Source organism: Populus nigra, chromosome 17 (genome assembly GCF_951802175.1).
Source record: "Populus nigra chromosome 17, ddPopNigr1.1, whole genome shotgun sequence".
Taxonomy (NCBI): Eukaryota; Viridiplantae; Streptophyta; class Magnoliopsida; order Malpighiales; family Salicaceae; genus Populus; species Populus nigra.
Window position 1 is genome coordinate 3,044,143 of NC_084868.1, and position 10,371 is coordinate 3,054,513.

The window sequence follows — 10,371 nt, forward strand, 5'->3', positions numbered from 1 at the left end:
AAGAACTTATTGCATCTTAGTTCTGAATAAAAATATTATTGAGGGATATATTTGTTTCCCTAGATTATGAGTGGAAACCAAAGACTATTGTTAACCTTAATTTGCAAGGCAATGAATTTTACAAAGAACAAAGGGTAGAATTAGATACATAAATCTCTAATTTTGAAATTTCAAAGTTATCCCATCATGGTAAAGATAATTTGGTTGGAAAGAGAGCTAAAAAGAAACAACTTTAGTCTTTATAAATTAAGTTAGAGAAGAAAATAGTAAGCTATAATCCTTCGATCATGGGTGTTGTAAACAAAGACATAGAGAGCCCAATGATTTTTGAAATGTCACGCAAATATGGTAGAAGATCACTTGGGGTTCCTTTCCACAAAAAGGTCGAGGTATAAAAGCAGCTTGAATACATGCTGACTAAAGATGACGATGCTTCTTAACCACCATCTAATGAGGTGGTCAAATTTGAGGTAAAGGAAAGGGAGCAGGAATTACAGATGGGTTTCATAGACCAAAAAAAAAAAAAGTGTAACATTAGATATGAATTCTCATTTAGCTTGCACATATCATAAATTAGATTTTGAAATCTGTACGTTAAAGACGTTCTAATTTGTGAACAAACTAGCCACAATACAGTGTATATTTCTTTAGAATCGGAGAGTTCAATTTCTTACAGTAAAATTGAGAATAAGTTTTACTCAAATAAATAAGGTTGACGCGATGCATATATTAACAAGTTTGATAAAAAGTTCAGACACGTTAACAAACATTTCAGACAAAAAAAAAATAATTTTTATTAAATCACTAGATCATATTGAAATTTTATCATGACGCTCAACATGTCTAATTTTATAAGGAGATAATTGATTAAAACCAGAAAAGGTTGTTATCATATCCGAATTCGGCTAAGAGGATATTTTTCTAAATATTTCTTTATTTTTCTAGTTATTTTAGGATTTTTTTCCTAGTTACGTTTTAAAATTTTATTTGGTTGAAGTTTCCTAACCTAAATCTATTTAAGCTTTTATTTAAATAACCTTGAGTATTATTTTTTAGTAGAGAGATTTCATATTAGTGAGAGTTTACAAAACATAGATTCTCTATAGAATTTAGAGCTTGAGAAGCTCTCATTTTATATCTTTCGTTGTACACTGTATCAAGCAAACATTTTCCAAGATGGATGAAATTGGTATTTTAGAAGTTCTCCTTATGAAATTGGAAACGAGTTGATGAATTTAGAGTAAATTCTTGGCAAAGCTCCCTCAGTGGTTTGACAAGTAGAGCACTTCCACAGTAGAAGACGCCTGCAAACCAAGACATCAAGAAGTAAACAAAGGACCTAAGCCTAAAACTAATGATATAGCTGAAAAAGATATGGTGCGCCATGGTATCAAAAAAGGTTCTTTACAGTTCCACACTCACCTATCCGAGAAGATTTATGTGTTTCTGCCATTTGAGTAAATACCTTTCTCCAGTTGGGTCTTGAAAAATGCGTTCTTATCTGTCACATTCTATTACATATTAGCAAGGAGTTTAAAAGAAAAAAACATAGTATATCGTTAATGATGCAGTGGTCAGTCAAGCTGATCAATACCCGACTTTGGGAGACAACATCAAGTCCATTCTTTGCATGCTGCAGTTTTTGTACCATGGCAATAAGTGCAGACCTTGCATCTCCTTCTTCATACACACTAGTCAAGTAGTTGTGCATTTCAATTATATTCTGAGACATTGAAAAGTTCCAAAGGAATAATTACTGGTTAGATTAGAAACCCTTGACGGGCTGAGAATTTGTAAAATGAGGACATTTCTCAGCTATCAAAACCCACATTATCATCATAGTCTGCTATATCGTCCATGACACCCTTGAACCAATCAAAAGAACTTTGTTCTCTTGTGACCCAGTAAAAGTATGCTCTTTCTGGACCCTTTTTATCAGTTGAACCCATTCGTTGGTCCTGCGTGCAATCATATGTTAGCTGAATTGATTTTCAACTTATTTGTCTAAGCAATCTTATGGCAGTGATGTGTGCTTTGCACTATACGTAACGTACCCTCCTCGACTCCGCTGCATTTGATTTAATCTGATTGAGCAGATCCTTCAAAATGCTGATAAATGGAGTTGCTCCAATTCCTAGACCTATGAGCAGTAATATGTCAAACTTTTTGTAATTCTGAGCGGGGGCTCCAAATGGTCCTTTGATCAGGATCTTTGGAAATCTGCCACAGGTGAAAAGGGGGCTATTTTAGTTTTAGTTTTCACAAAATCTCAAGTATAGATTATTTAAGAATTAATTTACTGACGTTGCTTGTATCTGATCGAAGTTTGAGTTTGACAATGCTTTAGTTTCCATTCTCTTTAGCCTTCCTTGGTTTTGTTTAGTATCCCGGGGGGGCTCACAGACCTGCGAAAATATAACATTTGCAAATAACATGTCACTAAATCTGCCCCAGTTGCATGGATATAGAGAGACACCAATCAAGCCATAACCTTCGCAAATAAGTTTTTGAGTTCTGTAGTCCAATCACCCACAGTTCTTATGTGGACACTCAAATTGTTATCTCCTGGTGCAGAAGTGATGGAGAAGGGATGCCTATATGAAATAAGAACTGAATTTTTTTACTAAAGAGATGTATTATGGAACAGAAAACACTATCGGAGATCAATTGATTACCATTCAAACTTGGACAAATCCGGGCATTTGATAAAGAGGTACATTCCACTTTCGTACTTAAATCCTGGAGGCTTGCCCATGTATAGAGCAAGAACATTCCCTGTATATATAATTGCCTGTAATGTCCAAAGTACACGATGAGTTTTATGAATTAATATCATGGATGAGGAGAATAAACATCAATAACACAGACCTTAATGACATCAACTCGGTGAAAGCGTTCCTGATTTTTTGTGAAGACTCTCTCAGTGGCATAGAACAATACTGGGCCAATGAGATACATCCATGTCTGTGGAAAGTTAGATAACACAATTAGTTTCAGCAACCGCTTTAACCTATATATGTTCAGAAGAGAAATTTTGTTGTCATGAAAATATTGCATTCAGAATTGTTGGAGCACAAATGGAAGAAAAAGGTTATGCTTAATGAAGAAGTAGCTAGCTGAGGGCTGTGCATATATACCGTTTTGGCATACCAAGGCTTTTCAAATATTAAGAAGTACCCGTGCAAAATGCACAGTAGATATGCTAGGGCGAGCAGATGATGCGCATACCAAAAGGCATTAAACCCTGCCAATCTGTGAAATACCCCTGGTAACTTAATGACGTTCTTTCGGAAATGGTGTGTCGCCAAAGTAAATGAGAACCCCATTATAAGGATCATCAGAATTCCGGTTACGCCTACAATGCTTCGCATGAAGAACCAATAAGTTGGCTGTTGGTAATGGAACAATGGTCCGGCAAATAGCATGAATTTGCCTTCTGGGCATGAACTCAACAACGGAATATTACAAAGCATATGTGCTAGAGTATGAGCCAGAGTCCCAATTACTATGGCCAAAGCAATCGTCTTGTGAAAGCTTATGTTGTCATCGAAAGGGATAAAGGTGCCGAGAAATGATGATCTAAGCTTAGTAAGTGTTCTTCTGCAGACAGGAAGAAGAATGAGGGCCATATTAAACTTGAGACTCTCGGCAGAAGCCTTGGCAAGACAGACACAATAACTTGAGATTTTGAATAGCGGTGATTTCTCGAATTCCTTAAACTTCCAAAAAATGAGTACGAAGTTTACACCTAACCACAACGCGATAACCCATATTCTCCTCCAGTTCTCATGAATATATTCTACTGACACAGTCAAGAATTTGGTAACAGGAGTCCTATATCTTCTTGGGATCATGGCATTTGTGAGATTATGCGTTTTTTCATCGAGCTTCGTCGTTTGATCTTCATTATTCACCATCCCTCTTAGCAGAGTTTCAAGCTCCCAAAGCTGCAAAACTAGAAAAAGTAGAGTTTCTAATTGCCACACAGTCACAAAATTTGAAACCAGAGTTTTTGCATAAATACCAACCCCTATATATCCAAGATGATCAGGATCAAGTTCTTCCATGATTAGAGCTGCATAGACTGCCGCATGCTGTTTAAGATTTGTGAGCTTGTTTGCAGAGGCACTCAACTCTATAACCTTTGGCAAAACATAAAATCAGAAAATTGAAATATCGTGATGTGAAGAGGAAGAAAAAAAAACAAAAGAAAAGGAAAATAACAATTATGCAGAAGGGCAATATAGCCACACCTCCCTCACTTCCAACTCCGAAAGCCTCCCATCCCCATTCTTGTCGCACCTATTAAATCATTATGTCAGCTTAAAGTTAACCCTTTAATAGTTTAGACTTCACAAGGGGGATTTCTTACATATCAAAAAATATTCCAAGACGAGAATCAAGATCTTGTTTAGTCATGTCTTCCCAAAATAATTTCAACTCATCTTTTGTTATCCCATTTGCGGGGCATATATTCTTACGCCTGGCAATTGCATGAAATATTTCTCCTGCAAACTCTTTTGAATCTCCTAGTCCTGCAAAAAAGGGAATGAAGTTCAATTTGTGTTTTTTATATTGAAAAGATAGGAGAAAAAGCATGCCGTCAACAACGAAAGATTTCGAAAGCATACCAATGCAGATTCCAAATTTGTCCTTAGGGAGCCTTTCATGAACTGCAAATTGATCAAAACGCCTTTCGATGGATCTCCATGCATCCATTTCCTTTCCTGTCATTGTTCTATCAAGAAACCTTAGGCTTTTAAGTCCTCTAGAAGCTGATGATGCTGTTCTTTCTATCTTGGGGAGAGGAGGTTTCGAAGAGAGAACCCCAGTCTTCCTCAAGGCACTACTTGTAGTCCTTCTGAGGGATGCCCCAAGATTACTTGCACTCCTCTTGATGAATGCATCAGCAGGTTCCTTGGGCGGTAAGGTGGCTTTAGGTTCATCATTAACAGGAACACCCCGCATCCTATCAATTTCAATGCTCTCAAGCATCCACCTTTTTGATTCCGTTTTGCTTCCCATTAACTCTATGATATTTTTCTCTTCAATTGATCAACTACACACACACATTAAAAAAAAAAAACTTGAGAAAATGGAGGGTGAGAAAACATAAAGGATCTGCTAAAAAAATGGAAGGGACAGGAGGGGAGAGGTTTATTTATATGAAATGGTGGAACTGGTGTGGAAGGAGGGGAAGATTACGAAGGCAAAAATCTGGTACAAAGTTGGCCTCAAAATAGGAAGCAACAAGACACCTCAAACTTACAGCCTACAAGATTTTTCTGGTTATTATGATAATCAGATACTAATTTCACCAAATTCTTGTAGTAAGAAGTCTTTTACTTTTGACCATTTCACAAATGCTTTTTATAGCAAAAAGACATGCTATCTCAACAGTGTTATGCAATGCAATGTCTGTGCTGCCAAAAGGATACGTAAAAACATGCTGTTATTATTAGACGAGGGGCAAACTAATTTCCAAGTTTTCTCCATTCAATGATGTATAATTAATTCCACTGTCTCTTTTTGTGTACCAAATTTAGTGTAGGATAATTACTTGTATCAAGATTATTTTTAGACTAAATTCTGCTATTATACTTTATTTTAAAAGGCTTGCAAAAATACTGTGAATTTATTGTGAATATAAATTTATTGTACTATAAGTTATACTATAGACATAAAATATTTACATTATAGATAGTATTATAGTGTCTATGAGAGATGTTGTCTTTTCTATGTCTAGTAACAAATTTCTACTGAGTTTGATTGCAATAACGTTGGGTTCTATTGAGCACTCTCTCTATAAAAAAGCTTTTGGGAAGCGCGAAGAGCTAAGCCACTAATATCATGGCAAAAGTTATACCTCATAAAGACAGCGAAGAAACTAAGGTTTCATATATGTTATATCTTTTCAATCAAGCGAGAAATTCAGACAACTTTAATTCTCTTTTGATTCTAAAGAAGTAAAAAAAAAAAAAAAAAGACAAAATGGGTCTTGCGACCTGCAGGATGCAGTGACATTTGATCTTATTGTGCAGCAGGATCTAATAGCGTTGAGTCTTATGAATATTGAGTCTGGATGCTTTAGCAGGATTCAATAAGGTTGGGTTCTGTCATTACCAAGACTCCAAAATGTTGGGTCTTGTTGCTACTGGATCTAATAGTTGTGGGTCCTACAACCTATGAGACCCAATAATTTAAACTTTGCTTCTTTTCTTTTATTTAATTTTTTATAAGAGAAAATAAACTAATAAGACTTTTTTTATATTATATAAAAGTTGGGTGATGATATTTTTTTTTATTTGAGGTTGGGTTGAATTTTCTTATTAAAACATGTTTGTTTTTGCATTTCAAAAATACTTTAAAAAGATTTGAATTTTTATTTATTTTTTTATTTTAATTCAAATTAATTTTTTTATGTTTTTGTATTATTTTTATGTAATGATATAAAAAATCAATTTTAAACATTTCAAAAAATATTATCTCAATATATTTTTTAAAAAATATATTTTAAAAAATAACTGTTACGTAATAATATAATAACTAGCATAATGGCTTGCATTCTGCAACGAGTCAATAACAATTTTTTTCCTCAAATGTAAAAATACTTGAGTTGGATTAAAAGCATAGCATGTATTTGCCCCATCACCATCTTTAAAAAAAATATTTTCTACAATAGCACCATGAATAGCGCATAGTAGAGCAACGCACATTGACAACTAATTTCTTTCCTTTAATTTTTTTCTTTTATGATATTTTCAATTTTATGTTTTTTCCTTTTTCAATTTTTTTGTTTTCTCTTATTTTTCTTCATACTATAAAAAAATTAAATTGATGGGATTTTTTTTTATATTGTACAAAAGTTGGGTGATGATATTTTTTTTTTAATTTGAGGTTGGGTTGAATTTCCTTATTAAATCATGTTTGTTTTTGCGTTTCAAAAGTGTTTAAAAAAAATTGAAATTTTTATTTTTTTTTCCTTAATTCAAATTAATATGATTTGATGTTTTTGTATTATTTTGATGAGATGATATAAAAAATCAATTTTAAAAAAATGTTATCTCAATATGTTTTTTTTATAATATTTTAAAAAATAACCATAACGTAATAATATAATAGCTAGCATATTGGCATGCGCTTCGCAGTGAATCAATAACAAATTATTTTTTTCAAATGTTAAAATGCTTGAGTTGGGTTAAAAGCATGAAATGTATTTGCATCATCACCATCTTCAAATAAATTATTTTCTATAGTAGCACCATCAATAGCGCATAAAAGAGCAGCGCCCAATACATCAATAATTAATTTTGTTCCTTTTAATTTTTTTTCCGTTTAAGATATTTCGATGATATTTTTTCTCATTATAGGTTGACTTGAATTTTCTTATTAAAGCATATTTGTTTTTGCGTTTAAAAATACTTTTTAAAAAATAGAATTTCTTTTTTCTTTACTTCAAAATTTTTTTTTCCAGATCTTTTAGAGACCTGGATGAGTTTTTAATCCACGAGGAGATACAATCGAGTGTGCTATTAGATGTTTGTTTTTATTTGAATGGAAAATTAGTGATTTAGTGATATTTTGAACTGGATTTTTAAAGATTTAGGGTTTGGTTAGATTCTATTCTGATTTTATAATGGAGTTTATAGAAGTTAAAAAGAGGGGTGAAGGTAAACCAAAAAAGCAAAAGCTAAACGAGGAGGAGAGTGAAGATAAGAAATTGGGAGTTGGGCTATACATACACTTTGGTCCTCCAAGTTTTCAAATTATAAAGTTTCAATTCCTAGCAATTTATGAAATCCAAATTTGGTCCCACACATCATTTTTTTATATTTTTTTAGTCTCTAGTTTGAGAGAAGAGAGAGAAAGTGGTTGGATTATAATGGTAAAGAAAGAAAGTCTCGGTTGAGACTAATGAAAACGAATGATGTTGGTGTCAATGAATGTTTTTTATGAAGATAGTTTATCCAGGATGTTGTTTTCCCTTACACTTGCTTGGAATGATAGATCTAAACCTGAAAAGAATTTTAGTTTTAGGTTGAATATGGGTTTTGGAGCTAATTTTTGGGTTGTTAGAAGATATGAATATGTTTTACAAGGTATTTAGAGTGTTTTTTTTCTGGGTTGAAATATGGTTAAAAATGAGTTTTTCTTAGTCTAAAATAGACTAACCTGATTTTTCAGTGACAAGAAGTCGCTGAAAATCTAGGGAGGGAAGACGACACTTCGCCTACTATTTTTCTTCAAAAAATTAAGTTGTCCACCCCTTAAAAAAATTAAAAAAGAAAAGAAAAATAAGGCCTACGTGCCTTGACTTTTTTCTGGAGGCCTGGGAGCTCTAAGTTTTCTTAACCCGAGAGACTGGGCTTTTTGTTTTCATTTTTATCCATTACAATTGGATTTTTAAAAAAAATTCTTGTTTATTCTTTTTATAATTTCATCACTTGATATTTGGTTGATTATTCATTAGTCAATGTAATTTGTTTCAATTTGATTTTGCTTTTGAATCACTTTAATATTTGGTTGGTTCTTAATTTTATAGGTATCTATTTTATATTAGAAAAAAATATTATAAAAAGAATTATTGAACCTAATTGAGTTCATGATACGAGTCACGAGTTTGACCATTTAATTTTGGTTGGGCAGGGATCAGGCTTCGTAATTTGTTTTGTAATATAAATTATTATTGATTTATTTAATTAGATACATGCATAAATTTTTTGAATTTCATTTGAGATTTTTTTATGTACAAAAACACATTATAAAAGTTTGCATATACACTTGATTTTAAGGAAAAAAAAATTCAACCTGCGGTAAAGTGCGAGCCAAATAACTAGTATTTTATGTGCCTCATTAGGTTAGAACTATTGTGTCTAGCTATTTTGGCATCCAACATTAAGCATATCTTTTTTTCCCTCTAGAATTTTGAAATTGCAAATAAAACAATTCCTTTTAGTTATCCTAGATAGAATAGATGGAAACAAAGGAGACAAGATAGAAATTAAAACAAAAAAAAAATATTTTTGGTATTAGTGTATAAGAAAGAGTGATTGTTTGTATATCTTATTTGATTATAGTAAAAAAGTCTATTTTACCCTTAATATATATTACTTTCAAATTTACATATTGAAAAAATAAATATTATTTTATTCATTTTAATTTATATTGAGTTTGGAAATTAAAAATATTATAATAACCCTAGTGATAAAACCTGGATTGACTCCGCAGGTTGACTTGGGGTTTGGACTAATATGTTTTTATGAAAAAAATAGAGGAATGATTGACCCGACCTGATCCAATAAAAAACCCGAATCAACTAAGGACAAAACACGAGTAAAAAATTCATTGACTTTTCCTTAATTTTTTTTGTTCAAAACTAGGTTGCATATTTTATTTGTTTAAAAATATTTTTTTGGTCAACTTGGTTAACTCTCCCAACCATGACCTGGGGCTTGCTCTAGGTTGACTATTTAGTTAGGTTTTAAAACTATACTAATAATATTATAATATTGAAATTAACAATATTATAATAACTTTAGTTATAAAACTTAGATTGACTCGGCAAGTTGACCCGAGGCTTGAACTAGTCTGTTTTTAAGAAAAAATAGAGGAATAATTGATCTGACATGACCCATTCAAAAACTCGAATCAACTCGAGATAAAATACAGGTAAAAAATACATTGACTTTTCCTCAATTTTTTTGTCCAAAACCAAGTTATATTGATTTTTTTTTAATTTTTTTGGTCAACCTGGTTGCTCTTCCAACCAATGACCCGGACCTTGTCCTAGGTTGACTCCCTAGTCGAGTTTTAAGACTATGATAATAACTACTGTAATTCTTATGTTGACTCGGGTCAACCCAAGCTAACCCTCATGACTCATGACCCAAGACTTGCCCTAGGTTGACTTCCACATCTGGTTTTAAAACTGTGATAATAACTACTTTTACCTATATATTAACCCAACTTGAACCTTCTAACCCGTGACTCAAACTTTAACTCGAGTCGAGTTTTAAAATTATGATAATAACCTTTTTTATCTTTACATTAACTCAAGAAAACCAAGGTTGACCCTCCTAGACCATGACTTGAGCCTTATTCTACTTCAATCTTTAAGTCGGATTTTAAAACTAAAATAATAATCATTGTTATTTTGACATTAACTCTGGTCAATCTGAGTTTACTTTTCTGATAGTGATCCGGTTCTTGTCCCGTATCGATTTTTAAATTTGATTTTAAAATTATGATAATAACTATTGTTAGATAATTTTGAAATTAATTTTTTTATATAAAAATAATTTAGGAATGAAAAATAATTTTTGATTGAAATTACTTGTAAGCAATCGAAATGATAATTTTCAAGAAACACAC

General features: G+C 32.3%; 1 protein-coding gene across 1 annotated transcript; it reads right to left on the reverse strand.

Moving 5' to 3' along the window:
• Positions 1 to 1,194: 1,194 nt before the first annotated feature.
• On the reverse strand, positions 1,195 to 5,025 carry LOC133676783 (putative respiratory burst oxidase homolog protein H). The gene is made up of 14 exons (XM_062098520.1): positions 4,632 to 5,025; positions 4,373 to 4,535; positions 4,254 to 4,302; positions 4,029 to 4,142; positions 3,138 to 3,947; positions 2,869 to 2,964; positions 2,676 to 2,791; positions 2,492 to 2,594; positions 2,305 to 2,405; positions 2,055 to 2,220; positions 1,830 to 1,958; positions 1,595 to 1,723; positions 1,423 to 1,501; positions 1,195 to 1,304 (listed from the first exon to the last, which is right to left on the reverse strand). Exons 1-14 carry the CDS (start codon positions 5,023 to 5,025, stop codon positions 1,195 to 1,197), a joined length of 2,559 nt encoding a protein of 852 aa, XP_061954504.1.
• Between the last annotated feature and the right edge of the window lie 5,346 nt (positions 5,026 to 10,371).